This window comes from Diplotaxodon limnothrissa, linkage group LG9 (genome assembly GCF_057381915.1).
Source record: "Diplotaxodon limnothrissa isolate DT_005_m linkage group LG9, D_limnothrissa_male_GT1.1, whole genome shotgun sequence".
In the NCBI taxonomy this organism is placed as follows: domain Eukaryota; kingdom Metazoa; phylum Chordata; class Actinopteri; order Cichliformes; family Cichlidae; genus Diplotaxodon; species Diplotaxodon limnothrissa.
This window is the reverse complement of record NC_140604.1, coordinates 18449433-18466733: the sequence shown is the minus strand read 5'-3', so window position 1 is coordinate 18466733 and position 17301 is coordinate 18449433. Positions and strand designations below refer to the sequence as shown.

The window sequence follows — 17301 nt, the reverse complement described above, 5'->3', positions numbered from 1 at the left end:
ACATACAGGCGAAAGTACTGGTGCAGAGGCACTTTACCTCCATTATGCTGAGTCTGCTTGGGAAAGAGACTTTGATTACAGGCAATCAGAGTGCCTTAATGCATAATGAAGCCTTCTGATTGGCTGAAACCATGCCATGTTGGCGTGGACAGAACACCGGGGCTGGGCGCATGATGTGTTGAGAGGAATAGCAAAGGGTGAGTGTCTTGAAAATAATGGAAATGATTTGGTGCTGGCATGTCTTGTGAAAGATGTGTGTGTGTGCGTGTGTGTGTGTGTGTGTGTGTGTGTGTGTGTGTGTTTTCAGGTGGCTGAAGAGGGAGTGAGAGCTCTCACTTTTCATTACTGGCTAGATAAAGCATGGACACTTCAGATGTGTAGTTTTCCAGGTCAGACAGAAACTTCATTACACTCTGTACTAAGACAAAAACAAAAAAATATCAGTTTAAAGTTCTTGATAAAAGCCAACACACTAAAAAAAAAATGAAAACAAATATTTTAATTGCCATATATTTAAAGTCGCCACTAGGGGTCTCCAAAGTCAGTTCTTTGGCCAGGTTGGCTTTGCATTTCTTTAATGTTTTTACCCTAAAAATGTATTTTTTCAGAGTGCAGCAGTAGTGTTTTATAAAAATGATCTAAACAGCTTGTGTGAGTTTGTGGTACTGTGTACCACGTTCAGGGAAGCAATCTGCTGATACATTGCAAAGAATGGTTAATGTTACACTTTGTCAGTCTGCCCCAGAGCAGCTGTAGCTACAACTGTAGTTTGCCTCCACCAGTGTGTGAATGTGAGAGTGAATGAATAGTGGAATTGTAAAGCGCTTTGAGGGCCCCGAAAAGTGCTATATAAATGCAATCCATTATTATTAATATTATTATTTGTGGATTTTGTGCTCACTCCTCATTTTAAAAGGATCGCCTCCAACAGTGTGCAGCTACTGATTGTGAACACAGCTGCAGCTGCTTCACCCAGCAGCTGATGTGGTGGCATCCACGGACACATCCAGCTGTTACTGTCTGAACCTGTGTGCTTCATTATGTTGCCGACATACAGTAGCTTCAACACAATAAACCATCTCTGCATACATACAGAGTCAGACTCATTAAAAAAAATAATCAGAGCAAGAATCATAACTAATAAATCTTAGTCATGGTTAAAGTCATAGTGACAGCCGTATCATCACAGCAGCAGTCTGTCTCTGTTTAGAGAGAACACTTCCCCCAATCCACTCATCCATTTTCCACCAGAGGAAGTCTCAGAAGACTTTTCCCACTCTGTCCCCACCATTCTAGCCTAGAGACAAACCCTCCATGGCATGTTCTGCATCTGCCCTGGGGTTTCATCCCAGTTGGAAAATTCCTACATAACTGACCTAGAAGCTCTTCCACTTTTCCTTCTCAAGGCAATGGCTGAGACTCCTACACACAAAATAAGAGAAAGGCACACCATAGAAAAGACACAAATTGGCGAACAAAGTGTTGGAAGCAGTGCAAAGAACCTGGTCTGAGTATAGAGTCTGTATGTGTGTGGCCTGAGTGATGAGGGGTGCTCACACCGTGGCTCAGATTGGTGAGGTGAGTAGGGAGGAGAGGGGGGTGGGGGATAGTGTTTGTTGGCACTCTGAATGGCTCAGGGGAAGAAGCTGTTTGTGAGATAATAATATTGTATTGCTGATTACGTTTAACCATTAGTGTCAACATTAACCTGCACTAAAGGAGCCATACAGATAAAGATTATTTTTGAATAACAATAAAATTGGACAAGGAAAAATAATAATAATTTTTTCTTTACCTCCCTCTGTGTTTTTTTTTTCTTAATGAAAAAGACTTCCATCCATCAGTTTTCTTAACTGCTTATCCAGTTCACAGTCGCAGGGAGAAAAGGCTTACATCCTTTAATACAACAGCCCCCAAAGGACAAAGTACAAACAAGGCTGATAGCAAAACATTTAAGAGTGAAATTCTGCAGTTCGGTAAACTCAACATCCACAAATTAAAACAACAACAACAACAACAACAAAAACCCAGCATCTCATTAGGCATAAGGTTGACTCCTGAGCCAGGCCTATTCTCATCTCTTTGAGTTCTTAGGTAATTTACAATTGACTCCAGTGTCCAACATCTGATTAAAAAATGTAATTAAATGAAATTAATAAATGAAGCTTGTAATATTCTTAAATGTACAGTTATGTGAACTCTAGCCCATATTTTCTTTCTGTATGACTTTTTTCACATTTCTCTTAAGGTCCCACCACAGCATTTCACTATGATTGAGGAGTAGACTTTGACTGTTTCATTGCAACACCTTCTTTTCTTTTTAAGTCATTCTGTTGTAGATTTGTTGCTGTGCTCAGGATCATTGTTCTGATGCATGGGCCAGGCTTTGGCTGTCAGGCAGATGGCCTCTAGAACACTTTGGCATACAGAGGACTTAATGGTCAACTCAGTGACTGCAAATTGCCCAGGTTCTATGGCTGCAAAGCGACCCCAACATCCCTCCACCACCACACTATATTTGTGCTGACATGCTGAGTTTGGCTTACTCCAAAAGTGAGGCTGTGCATGATGGACAAGCATCTCCACTTTGGGCTTGTCTTTCCAAAGGAGATACAGAAGATACAGAAATCTTTGTTTGGATGCAACTTTGAAAACCTAAGCTGTGCTTTCAACCTCTTCTAAGAGAGAAGAGGCTTTCTGCTGGCAACACTGTCCACGTGTCATTTGCCAAAGAAACAAGGGGGACAAGCTGAAAGAACCACTGACATCTATCCATCCAAAAGGGTCACCTGTTAAATCTAATACTTGCGCCACACTCATCTTATTGGTTACTTCCCTCCCCCCCACCCCTAAAACACTTCTAAATACTCTCTGTAGTGTGATTTCTTTCATATTTTATATAATTATTCAATCTATTTGCACAGTAAAAGTATAGCATTGATCTTACTGTTGTTTTAGGAAGCAACATAAAAGCTCATGAAAAGGACAAGAAAACCAAATGAGTATTGTGGAAAGAAATTAATTGCATAATCTCCGGTAAACAATACACTCTGGTAAATATATAGTGGATTCTCTTCATATGAATGGTCTGCCACCTCAGCAACTGGGCAACTTCTAAAGGCAACAAATCTTCCATTCATTTCCTATATTGACTGCACAGTCTGCACTTGGAGCCTGGTTAGAATATCAACCCCTAAAAGTTGGCTTTGATTCAAACTTGGCCCACTCTGATTCTGCAACATGCATTTTAATGGGATTTTCACCTGAGGCCCGATTCTTCCCCATCCAACTCCATACTAGTGTGGAATAGATTTATGGTAAAATGAATGACCCCACGTTCCAAGCCTGAGTCAGCACAGGAGCTAATCATCTTTCATTGTCTTTTTTCTTCTCATTCTTTTCCTTTGTCTCACTCTCTCTTTCTCCTTCTTCATCTCACTCCTGCTGTCTCTTTCCATCCATCTTCCTCGTACACTCCAGCTGACATAATTTTTTTTCTTCATTTCTCTGCATTACCCATCACTGCCACCTCAGCACAACATGCAGCACTATGTTTACTGTATGCAATTCCTTCAGTATTATGTAAATACCTAACCTGGTTTCTCTGATCAGGTTAGGAGATTCTATGAGTCTGATTTCTGCCACCACATTTCTGAGAGCAAATGTCATGTCATCTGCAAACTTTAAACAGGGGACGTATTGTAAAATTGTAATATAAGCACTATTAGATTAAAAGAATAGGGAAAAGAAAAGAAGAGAAAAGTTTCCACAGATATAACAAATCCATTAGACCACTAAATGTTTTACCTCTGAAGTGGAGACTTTTCTATATGTGAGAGTAATCTAAAAACTCAGGCTTCAAACTCAGTTTCAGACTGTTTTTTCTATTCTTGGCTCTGTGATGATATTAAGAGTGGATTTAGCTGGAAATGATTGTAACAGGTCCACTAAGTATGACTCAAGCTGGCAACTACAATATTAATTGCTAATGACTCCTGTAAGTTCAGCTTTTGTGGGTCGGGCTTATTCCAGTGCATTCGTGAAATCTTTGGTGTGCCGTTGCCTTGAGCACCTCCAGGTGGTCCTGAGCAGTTTTTGTGTTGTTGTAGTTTGTCCCACTGAACAGTTGGGGGCAGCCACTGCTGTCTACAGCCCAACTGATTCATCCGCATATTGATTTAGCTGATATTAGCTATTTGGCATCAGCATTTATAAACGCTAATAAGAGAAAATTGAAAAAGTAAATTAGAGAAACACCCTTCAACCCCTTCAATGATGTTGCATCATTTGTCCACCAGAGGGCAGTCTCTGTTGCATACACAAATAGCTTTCCCTCAAATTTGTGTATGTTTTGTGTCAAAGACAAAAAATTGAACATATATCTAAATATCAGATTTTGAAATCACCAAATATCTGTATCTGTCTTAAAGACTGTATAACATTGAGGCTCTCTCAATGAGTGATAAGTGGCAAAGTCACATCCATATGAATTCTAAAACCACAGGAGTTGTTATAACAAAGTGATCAATGTCATTCACTTCATCTGTCAAATATGTTTAATCTGCAACAGAAAAAATGTTCAGTGCCAAAGTTGACACAGACTGGTGGAATATAAGTGACATTAGCACTACTTCCACATTTCTTTCAGAAAATGATTCATTCCCCCAACACAGTTAATCTGATCTGAGTATAATTTCTTGAATAACATGCACACGTTTGTGCATTAAAGCAGGTTCACAAGAGCACAAACATCCAATAAACTTACAATTAAAGCCATAGAAAGTCTTTCCCATGTCTGTTACCCAATTATACACTTCCAATAGCTTGCCCATTAATCAGTGTTGGCTTGTTCACAGAGAAACAAAACAACAACAAAAGACAGAGAAAAAGAGAAAATGGTTGTCAGTGACTTCATGAGAATGACCTTATTCCAGCAAAAGTGACCTGATGAGGCTTGATGACAAGCCTGCTAACCATCACCACTGTAGCTCTGCTGTGCGTGCATCAGAGCAGACAATGTCTCATTAGCGAATTAAAAAACAGACAGAATTTCACCTCAGCTCACCCAGACAGGGGATGAAATTAGGTCTCAGCTCTGTTTTCACATCAGTCTCGACAAACTGAGTAGCTTATTTCTAGACCTATAAATTTTGCTGTATCCAGTTTAATACATATTTCTAGTAACACTCGGATAAATAAAGGTAGTTCTTATTTATTTCTTCAATTCAGTTATTTAGTTTTTTTTAGTTGGAGCTGCTTCTAATGCAGGCTGGTAAGATTTGTAGCAATTGAAGTGCACAACAGAACTCTGCCATCACTTTGTGCCACTGCATTTCAACAGTATGAAGCTTCTTACATGCAAACAAATTGCTGAAATTTGTTAAGCTGTTGCAAATATTTAATTCACTGAATACAAATAGATTTTCACCAGCAGAAACTCATTGAAAAGATTGATATGTAGTTGAAAAGTGAAAGGGAATGTATGGGCTCAAATTGTGGTCATAAATATTTTGTACTTGTAAATCAGGATTTGTATGTGTAAAAAGAATTTGTGTGTGTGTAAAAAAGATTTGTGTGTGGACTTAGCCAAAAAATACGTGCGAAACTCTGCAAGTTACAAGTACGAATTTTGACCCGACTTTTCTTCCTTTGATCTGATTGGCCAATGTCATGTCAATCACAAATTTAACTATCCAATCAGAGAACAGATGGGTTTGGCTATTGGAGGGGTGCTTTATGGTAGGGGTGCAACGATACACAAAATTCACGGTTCGGTTCGGTTCGATACTTTGGTGTCACGGTTCGATATTTTTTCGATACAAAAAATGTTCATGCATTTTTAATTTGTCATTTATTAAAATTATAAATATATATTTTAACTCAAAAGTACAGTTTTTAAATTTAACCCTAACCCTTGTGCGTGTTTTTTATTTTGACAGCGAATGCGCACCTGCGGACCACTTATGTGCAGCCCTGGTTATTTAGCTCATCATATTGCAGCCACAGAAATTATTTTGTCCATGAAACCATAAAGCTGCACTTTCTTTTTGCCTTATAGTCTGATTTGTCATAACTTCTCCGTTTTGTGGTAAGCTTTTCTTTGGCTGTCACTTCTTCACCCTGACCTGTCTTATTTGGCTCAGCAGAACTGAAATGCTTTTACACACGCACTCACATAAGCTCAGCGATTCTCTGCGCGATCAACCTCTCACATGTTTAAGCTTGCTGCGTCATGTTTGCATAGTAAGCTAACGATTAATAAGACGATGTCAGAGGAATTGGTGCACAAATTATCATCACTCACAGATCAGTGCTGTCGCTCTCTATACACAGTTCGCACGATTGCAAAGTGAAAGCAAAAAAACAAGCGCAAATTCAAACGCGACTTCAATATGTCACATATTGACAGTGGCTCATCGATGCCAATGACATAATTACCCAGCTACATTTCTGAAAGAATGCAAAAGCATTGACATATATTTTTCCTTCCTACAATAGCCCGACGGGCAGGGAAGAGATAGATTTTGGTAGCCCGACTGAAAAAATCGCTAGCTCCGGGACGTCGGGCTAGCGATATTGCAAGCCCTGTGTCTGATTGAGGAATCACTCATCTTTGGAAAAGAGAGTTTATTACAGAGAAATGGCTCTTTCCAAAATAAAAGCTATACTATCCGCTTCTTCTGGGCTATATTCTCAGCAGCATAAGGAGAATCATGTGCTAACAGCTGTCTAAATGACTCGGCTAAAGTTAGTAGCATGCTTGCTTTTTTTTGTCTGCTTCCACTTGTCTTTGCACTAGGATGATGTCGGCGTAAATGTGCAGTCATATTCGTTGTGTTCCCACTAGTGCTTTCAGGTTAATCTCGTTGAAATGACCTTAACGCCACAACACGGCAAATCTCCGTTAACGAGCTACCGCCGATAGCTCCGTGCATGGGGCTAGACGGCCAACACGTTACAGAGCTAACTGCGCTAACACACTAGTTCACACCAATGTAATTGAGCATTGCATGGCACATCCAACATACTGTTTTACTTTAGTCCATGACTCGCTTACCTTCAGGGTCATACGTCACATGAAAACCAAAATAATTCCAAACGCCAGATCTGAATGAGGGTGGGGGAGGTGCCCTGCCCTCTTCCTTCTGACGATGCTGTCTGTGTTGAGCGCTCAGTGGATCTGCGCTGGACAGTGCAGCCTAGGCGGAGTAGTCGAACGCAGATTCACTGAGCGCTCAACACAGACAGCATCGTCAGAAGGAAAATTGATAAAATAAATTACAAATGTTGTATTGTTCGATACATATGCGTACCGAACCGAAAGCACTGTATCGAACGGTTCAATATCGATACGAATATCGTTGCACCCCTACTTTATGGAGCTTCAGGCCCTTGAAGGGAATAAATGCCCTTTTACATGCCAGCCCAGCGTTTTCCTTCATCACCACGAAGGAAAACAGTCTGTGGTGGTTTGGTGATTTTTGTGTCGCAGGTTTATGTGCTTAATACAGGGACTTCCACAGCCTTTTCAACAGCGCTGCGAACCGCGGGGGAGGGGGGGCAGTGTTTTGGAAATGACAGTCTTCACTAGTGGGGATAGTTACAAAGCTTTCTTCGTTATGAATTAGCATACATGTTTTTATTGAACATTTGAAGAACTGGCAAAAAAAAAAAAAAAAAAAACTCTTATAGAGAACATAAAGTCAGAGATAGAAACGACAAGGAGCAGGTGCATCTAGTACAGGTAGAGCTGCTGCAAAAACCCACAGAGCTCAGCAGCCAGCGCCTTTGCTTTTAGTTAGCATTAGCAGCACATCCTGCATCCGATGTGAAAGGACCTTTATGCTGCGCACTGTGACTCACAGCCATGGTCCTGGGTCTGACTTTGTGTTAAACTAATCCTAAAGTAATAATGGTATTTCTAACCACTGATATACCACAACTTTACCCTTTCAACAGCTGCTGAAAGTTATGGGACCTCGCTTCTATCGGATATTTATATAGAGATCCTCCAGCTTCAAACTGTATTACCCTTCAAGGACCTGCAGTTCAAAAAAGCGCCCCTCCGACAGCCAAACCAATCTGTTCTCTGATTGGATAGTAAAATTTGTGATTGACATGACATTGACCAATCAGATGAAAGGAGGAAAAATAGGGTCAAAATTCGTTTTTGTAACTTACAGAGTTTCACACGTATTTATTTTGGCTAAGTCCACACACAAATTCTTTTTTTCACATATAAATCCTGATTTACAAGTACAAAACCGATTTACAAGTACAAAATATTTATGACCACAATTTGAGCCTATAGGAATGCTCTGATCTTTGCAAACTCCTCAAAAAACAGAAAGTTGGAACCCACTACTGCAACACCATGACATCACAGCATGCAGACAATAAGCTCTGATCTTCAAGTTGCAGGTATAAATAAATTCACAGTGCATATGGAGCTATGAGTCTGTGTACCCAAGTAGGTGCTCTGTAAATGTGATTACTATCAAATCATAACCAAATCAAATGTCATGTTAAAGCATCCACTAATCTTTTTTTTAGATAATAATAACAAATTTATGTATATAGATTTTTTTTAACATTATTACTTTATATTTGGGATAAAACCACACATTAAAGATTAAAGATAAGTATACATGTCCACACAGTCAAACATACAATCCTACATTCATTCTTGCATGCACACTTTCACACATACAAGAACAAGAGCTAAAAGTAAAGAGCAGAACGATTAAGAAAATGAGTCAAAATGAGTTTTCAGCAGATGTTTAAAATTAAATTAAGCCAGCCTGTTCCAAAGTGTAGGAGCTCCAACTTCAAAAGCGTGGTCACCTCTTAAAATAAAAGCATGAAACAGATGATCAGATGATTGGAGAGGCCAAATGTTGGAATAAAATCTCAGCAGGCCTGGTATACATGCCTGTCGTGTAGGTCTTTACATGTTATTAATGAAACTTTAAAATTCTGAATTTCCCAGGCTTGTTAGGAGCCTAGCTGCTGAGTTTGGGCCTGTTTGACACAGGCTAGTTGATCATTGAGGTTTGTTTTTTGTGATGTTTCTTAAATGAAGGCAACAAGACTGGATTAGATATGAGATTCAAAATGCAAATACTGATGAAACATGATACCAAGGCTCTTAGCAGATGATATGATATTGCTGGAGTGGGAGCCGGTGTAATGACTGACCTCCTTAGAAAAATTGTCAGGGTCGAACACAAGTACCTCAGTTTTGCCAGAAATAAGGTCTTTCCAAGCATCTGAAAAGATTACTTTTCTGTGAAATGCAGGCAGTGATGTTTGTTGGGTTATATCTAACTATTTATTCTAAAGAGACAACACAATTCAAGTTGAAGCTCCTCCTCGAGTTCCCTTTTATTCCACCAGAAAACAGTCTAGCTTGAGCTCTGACTCCTCTTCGAGATGAAAGAAACAAATCCCACAGCATTTTATAAATAAATACCACAAGCCTCACTCAGTATGATGTGAGGTTACCGTCTGTCCATACTGGGCTGCACATTTCCTTGTTTTTCCACTTGTCTGATCAATTCAAACCAAAAAGTCATCAATCACTCCCGACTCAATTCTTTGATGTCAGGGTGCCCATCTCTGAAACATCTCTGAAGCATCTCACTCAAGGGTTTTTTTTTTGTGTGTGTAATTTTTCAGACAACCCTTTGATCCCATTACGTACAGTTTTGATCCTCTTGGTTATTGCTTGTTTATTCCACAGTTGTTCCTGAACGTGCACCAGTGGAAAAAATTATAGTCCAAACTTAAGTGCTCAGTTTTCTGGTTATAGATATATAACCAGAAAACTGGTTATATATCTATAACCTATATAGGTTACCTGCTCTGATTACCTATATAGGTATAGGTTATAGAACATAGAAGACGATGCTTGTAGTATCCAGGGCTTTATTGAGCAGCTGCTGACCAGGCCAATAACTGTGAAGTTGAGCTGGGTCAGTGGGGAAAAGATGAGAAAACACAGGCCAGATTGAAAGTGGTTTGAGGGGGGAGAAACTATGCTGCAGGTCAGGACTCCAAAGAGAAAACGGCAGATTTAAGAGTGACAGACTCCATAAAAAAGTAATTTAATTTAAGAGATTTGACAACTGACTTCACTAAACCGTCCTGACTCCAAAGAGAAAACAATACCACCGTAGAGCACCTTATATCACACTAGACTACTCATAAAATGGCTGAGTCAAGTGCAATATTGTACTGCACCTTCCTCCAAGTGCAGACTCAGAAGGTAAAACAATATATTTAGAGGTGACAGCAACATCCTGCTGCACCTTACACTGCTTGAATTCCAAACTTCTAAGTGAGAAGAGATTTAAGAGCAACAACATCTCAGTGCACCTCCCTGAAAGTCCAGGCTCCACCATGAAAACAGCTAAATAAAGAGCAACAGCAGCGTACTTAACTTTACAGCAAGTTCAGACTCCACAGATGAAACGGCAACAGCTTACTACATCTATGTTCAAGTCAAGGTGTAAAGAGAAAACTGCCAAAATCTTCCCAAACTTCACTCCAAACTCCACAGACAAACCACATAAATTAAGGGGAACAGCACATTCTTGCAAATTCAGACTTCACAAATGAAACATCACATTTAATAGCACTCAAACTTTGCTGTCAAGACTCCTTAGAGAAAACAACTGGTTTTATAGTGACATTTTTGTTCTCTCTCTTTACAGGTGAAGACAGGTCTGTATTCAAGTCTATGGGCAGGCTGATTGTTCACTTAAAACTTGAAAGTCCCTTTAGTGCAAAAGAAGAACATCTGCATTCAGGGGAGAGAAAAAAGTCTGGCACAGCAGGATCACCTCCCAATCATCCTGGTGTTCTTCCCTGGTTTTCATCGCTCCAGTGGGTAGAAAATCAGGATTCTTTGGTTTGTGAACATGGGGCTGACATCAATCAATCAATCCCAGACAGTAATTACAGTGATTGCCCCGAAACCGAAAGGTCACTGGTTTGATCCCAGCTCTGTCAACAGTCCTGTGCGCACAAATCTGAGACAAGACCTCTGAGGATCCAGATAAGAGCCTTACAAGAGCAGATTTATTGCGTAATGCGATCAGAAATGCTTTTTCCATGTTTTATGTTTATTTTAGCGTTCATCTTTTCAACGCCAATCATCTTCTCCCTGCAAAAAAATGAAAATAAAAAATCTAGCTACAGAGTCCTCTTCACCAGATCGCATTATTTATGTCCCTGTAAGGGAAGTTTGGAAGCACACCACCATCAGATGATGCCTTCATAACAAAACTCGAATTACCTTTAATTAATATTAATCGTTTTATGAAATTACCTGGAAAATTAAGCTGTTAATCATGCCGAATTTCTGTTGCCCATTGCTGCAGTCGAGGAATGCATTGCAAGCTGCCATTTAATTTTGCCTGTGAAACAGCTTTGGATAAAAATGATGATGACATGAGATTTTCACACAGGCTAAATTTGTTGGGAAAAGACGAAAATTGTATGAAATTATAAACAGACCCGGTCTGACAGGCAACAGAATACGATGCAATAAGTATTTCGATTTTTGTTGAGGGGAAATAAAAGGAAAGCGAAGATTAGACATTAAAAGAAATTAAAAGAAATACTTCTGTTGTTTTGGCCATTCATTCTCCAATGAAACATATTAATTAAAATAATTATAAAAATAATAAATTATTAATAATGATAATAATAAATATTCTTACCCAAACATGAGTTAACGAACCCATACCAAACGCACCCAGCGCGTCCGATCAACCACCGCCCCTGGGTGCTGGCTGCGAAGCTGAACGGAGTCCCCAGCACACTAACCAGCAGGTCGCTCGCGGAGATGCTCACCAGCATGAGATTCATGGGCGTGCGCAGAGCCCGGTACCGGCAGAACAGCGTGAGCACCAGGAAGTTACTGAGAAACCCGAAAGTGCCGATGAAGCCCAGGCACACCGCCACCACAAGGTGCCCAGTCGGGCTCAGGGACGGAGGGGGCAGGGAACCGGATACCTCCTCGTACGCGTCCGTCGCCTCAGTGCTGCGGGCTACTCCCTCGGGACAGTGCGCGCAGCTCAGGCTCAAGTTGGAAATTATCATACCGGGATGAGCCGCGAAGTTTGCACCAGTCAGAAGTTTGTACCTCGGGAGGGAACCATCCGGTCTCGGTGCTTTTCACTCATCTGGAGAGGCGAAGGCGTACGGATGTCTCCACAGTCTGCGCGCATGAAGGTAAGGCAAGGGGGTAATTTCTGTAAGTAATCTACTTTCTAGTCTGAGAGAGACACTTTGCGAATGAATGAGGAGAAGAGATGCTCTGTCCCGTTAGACCCGCCCCTCCACCGTGCGCTCCGGAGAGGTGCGCTCCTTTTCAGGCGCGGCCACTTAAGTGCGCCTGAGCTTTTATCACCCACAGCGCCCTTTAACGGGCTGGGAGACAAACACCTCAAACAAGAAGCGGTGGGTGGTGTTTGTATGTGTGGATGTGTAGTGGATGTGTGTAACAGGCTCGAGCCACGGTCACACCTGCACCATCAATCAACGCGTTACACAACAACATGTAGGGAAACAAACTTAAAAGCTGCGTGACGGGTGAAGGGATTCAGATTTGTCCTGATTTTTCTAACATATACGTGTAATTAAAAGGAATCACTCAGTTCTCATGTCAGGATTGAAACAGAAAATCCATAAGCTGTCTGACAAGAGATCAGTATGTTACAGCCTGAAGGGGGAAGGGCTCCATCCTCTTTTGAGCTCTCTGATCTGCTGGCTGATCACAGACTGATAACCGTGTTTGTATATTTATAATTTACATAGGGACCTATTGGTCACAGCTTGATTTCAAGGTCCAAAAGCTATGCTATGCTTTTGATAGCTAACTATCAAAAGCATTTTGATAGCACACTATCAAAAGCATGGGAATCAATGATACTGTCTCCAGCTCACAGCCTTCCTTTCTGTCAGTCAAGGGTTTCCTGTTGCTCTTGCTGTGCTTATTCTTAGATGCTGCGTCTGCTGTCTTTCCCTCTCCACTTTTGACAAACACACAAAGAGACATGGCATCATTTCAAAGGGAGTTCTTAGTAAGAGCGAACAGGAAAATGTGGCATATATGACTATTAGCAACTCGTGGTTAGAAAAATACACTAACAAGCACTTTGTTGCTATACTAATACTGGGTAGAACCTCCCTCTGCTCTCAGTCGGTCTCTGTGTCTTTGTGGATTCCCCAAAGATTTTGGGAATAAATCTTTGAGGTTCTGCTCCATGTTGACATGATTCCGTCATATACTTTCTGCAGATTTTTCAGATGTCAATCTCCCATTCGTGCGCATCTCAAAGCTGTCTGCCAGATCCAGATCTGGATTGAAGGGAGGCTGCTGAAGTCTGAGGAACTTTCGTTTTTTTTTTTTAGATATTCATCATCCTGCAGGAAGTAGCCATTAAAAGGTGGTAAGTGAGTTACTCAGGAGCTCAAAGTGTGCCAAGAAAGCTGAATTCACTGTTCTGGTCTAATTTATGTTTTTTCCTTTGGCTTTTACTTATTTTGCTTTTGTGGTTTGGTTTTTCCGCCCATTTTCCTGTGACTTATACTTTTCTCTGTGGCACCCCCTGTTTGTCTTTGAGTTTCTTTCAGTCTACCTCATCCTCATTAGTTTTATCTGTGTTCAAATATCTGTGCATTTATCATCCCCCTCTTCTGCTTGTTTTTTTTCTTTCTTGGTCTTGTGTTTTATTAGTTCCCCCCTTCTGAGGTTTGTGTTTTCCAAGACTTTTTATGTAAGTTCAGTGAGCTTTGTATTAACCCATAAGAACACAGACCCATTTCTCCTCAAAGGTTGTGAGTGAAATGTCGACATGCCAATAGGGTCTGAAAATGGCTACCTGCCACAATGGGACAGCTTGTTTCATTTTCCCAGTACGGATGGTTTCTTGGCATTTGGCACAGACCCATGCACAGACAGAGGCCAGTCAACATGTTGCTGTGACTTTCAGAGATTTGTACACTGTACAAACGTGTCTGTTTCTTCAGTAACACAAAGATGTCTGCTGTTTTGACCTTTGTGAACACTCCAGGGGAGTATGGACATCATCTGAAGGTGTGAAACTCAATTCTTTGAATTTAAGCACTCAGGGGTCTCAGAAGAGGAATTTCTCCAAGAAAATAGTTTTCTGTATATTTTTTTCTTGGAATCTTAAGTTTTGCTGCCCAGGATACTTCATCACAATCGATAAACACTATCCATCAATTATCTCCCGCCTATCAAATTCAAGGTAGCAGGGTGGACTTGAGCAGGTCGCCAAACTATCGCAAGACTAACACAACAGTTCACACTCACCAATTTAAAATAGCTAACTAATCTAACTCGACACGCCTTTGGAACTTAAGTCAGGAGTTCGACTGTATCCGGTAAGGCTAGACCCCCATGCTAACTTTAGATATGAGGGAGAGAGAGAAAACTGAAGCCGTATAGACTCAGACGTCGCCTGGATTAATATGGTCCGTGTTAGGTGTTGAGGAACCAGGACACAGTGATGAGAAGTGGGCTCCTGGCACAAGTGGGCAAGAGATGAGAACAGGGCGCTGTTGGAATGCTACTATGCAAGTATCCCCAGCGGAAGGAGTTACATGAATAGGATACGGAGAAGGAGTACGGAAAAGGAATACGGGAAGCTTGAGAAGTACCAAGGGCTCAGAGAAGAGCTCCCTTTAAGGCTGGGAAATATCGTGATAATAGTTACCAACTAGTCTAGAAACTCATCATATCTCAAAAATAAACCTTTTTTTTTAATGAACCTTTTTGTTTAACTGACTCTGAGTTCCTGATCAGAGTTTGCCACTTGTGTACATGATCTCTGTCCAGAAGCTTTGTGATGATGGAACAACAGCCAGTGAAGGAATCAAGATCTACACATGTATTCTGTCTCTGTGTGTGTGTGTGTGTGTGTGTGTGTGTGTGTGTGTGTGTGTGTGTGTGTGTGTGTGTGTGTGTGTGTGTGTGTGTGTGGTTTGATTGTTGCTTTGGGTTCATAGTTGATCACCTGTGCACACTGAGACACAGCAATCTGTTTCTTTTGACCTCTGCGTGTTTGTACCTCTGATTCTAATAAGGTGAGTCCGAGGAGAGATTGGATTTGGCTGTATGCTACCAACCCAGTCAGAGGTTAGAAAAGGGTGCTTGTACTTTCTGTGCTGCTTTTTCCATTTGGAAAACAATTTTTTTACTTTTGACTGGGTGGGCAAGACGACAGGTCATTTGGCTGAGCCCACCCCTACCTGTAATTAGATACCAGAAAAGGATGTTTGATACTGATACTGGTATATTGGCATCACGTACCCCAGAATGACGAGAGTGGCATAAATAGACCAGAATAGGAGTGCACTACTCAAAGACACCTGGCTTCAATTAAGCCACTGAAGCAGAGGCAATTATGTGAACCCCCCCCCCCCCCCCCCCCCCACACACACACACACACACACACACACACACACACACGCAGAATCTCTCCAAAAGCAGTGCCCATTAACTATAAGGCAAGTCAGTGTAAAAATGATGCATCTCTACCTTTCTACTTGTCATGGACCGACTCATTAGACATAAAAAAATGACAGGAGAGGCGTGGATTTGCAAGTAAAGTAGATAACTTTATCTAAAAAAAACACACACAATGAGTCAGTCTTATCAGTTGGGCCAAACCTAATCAACAAGCCAACCAACGATGGTGCAGGGAGAATGGACAGGTGCTCCAAGGTGCACTGATGCACTCCACCTGAAGGGACCTGCACAGAAACAAAGAGACAGGGCAGAATACACTGGGGCATCACACCTGGTGAGAACAACAATACTTATATTTGAAAAACACTTTATCTTAAGTGACAAATTTATTTATAGTTACAGGGTACGCCTCAGTTTCCATCTCATTTCACAAAAGCTGACATCATGTAGCGATACTAGAATTATTTGCACATCAAGATGGTAATCAGTATCAAGACTTTCATGCATTTACACAAGATACTAATAATGTTGTTTTTTCCTGGTAAGGACTGTCATAAAAAAGACTCTTCTACTTATTATGCAGGGAACGGGTGCTGTTGCTCCCCCGCTCTCTCATGTCTTTGTCTCTTTCACTCTTCCTTTGATTTCTAAGGTAACCTTGGCAACAGGTGCTCTTCAGTAGGAAAATGAATTATTAATTAGACAAAATTTGATAATTTAATGAAATTTGCTTCATATAAAAATCATCAAAACTTAAATACAGGACCTGTTCCCAGCACTTTTGGTGGCGCCCTTATTAAAAAATAATTTTATTTAAACTTTATGAATATAGTCAGGAACTTCTTTTCAAGTCTGAATTAATAATAATGGAATTTTTTAATGTGTGATTAAAAATATTACTTTATGCCTGAACTTGTTAGAAATATTTCCCACTTTAAGTTTAAATTTGAATCCAAAACTGCCACCAAACCTTTAAAGAATTTTCAAATGATTTTCAAATTTGTACCGTTTATGAAATGCTTCAAGTGAAACACATTTTTTTAGAAACCATTTCATTTATGTGCAAAAGCCTGTTTCTTTGCATATGTGTGTATGTGTGTGAGAGATGAGGAAAATCTGCCAGCATGAGGTTTGCTGACATTCAAAGAAAATCATCAAAGCTTTAACTTGTGAGTCAGAATCAAAGGAAACCTGGTGTGGCAACCAAAACCTTTTTCACTTCTAAACCTGACGTTTTCGCAAAGCTAAATCAGGGCGATTCACAAGTGAAGTGAATATCAGTCAAACACACGTTTTAGGAAAACAAGACAGTTTTTGTCTGATGGTGTCTGGCTTGGTGAAGCAGAAATCAAACCAGTGCAGCCACTAGACGCCCACATTCTGTCACTCTGGTGTGACTCTATTTTAAACTGAGTGATGGCCTTTGTTAGCGAAGACACAGAAGAAAGCTGAAAATATTCAAGGGATGAAATAAAAGGGGGGAGATGCTTGCAAGCTATAGAAACACACAATACTCAAGTCAGTCTTGATCATAATTCAACAAGTGAATTAAATGATTCCCTGATTCACTGACACACTTATTAAAGAAATGCTTAGGTGCTAATTGAGTGGCTGGCTTTCAGTGATTAGAAAGACCAATGGCTTAGACATGTAAATATTGTACATTTAAGTAGTAAATAATCAAGATGAACTTAGATTACTCAGTATTGATGAGTGATCTGGACAAAAATATAGAAAAAAAAACTTTCTTTTTGTCCTTTCTCTTTTCATCCAAGATTCTCTAAACGACAGCATTA

At 40.5% G+C, this 17301-nt stretch overlaps 1 protein-coding gene across 2 annotated transcripts in view; it reads right to left on the bottom strand.

The window, feature by feature from the left end:
• The window catches only part of tmtopsb (teleost multiple tissue opsin b), a 42767-nt gene extending 30600 nt beyond the window's left edge, over positions 1 to 12167 (bottom strand). Inside the window, exons 1-2 of one of the 2 annotated variants that reach the window (XM_085362053.1) lie at positions 12061 to 12167; positions 11727 to 12021 (exon numbers count right to left, since the gene is read on the bottom strand). In XM_085362053.1, coding sequence (XP_085218179.1) covers positions 11727 to 12021; positions 12061 to 12108 — 343 coding nt within the window. In that variant the 5' untranslated portion in view covers positions 12109 to 12167. Of the gene's footprint in view, positions 1 to 11726 lie in introns of both variants that reach the window. The other variant, XM_085362054.1, reaches the window with a different exon arrangement.
• Positions 12168 to 17301: the final 5134 nt, after the last annotated feature.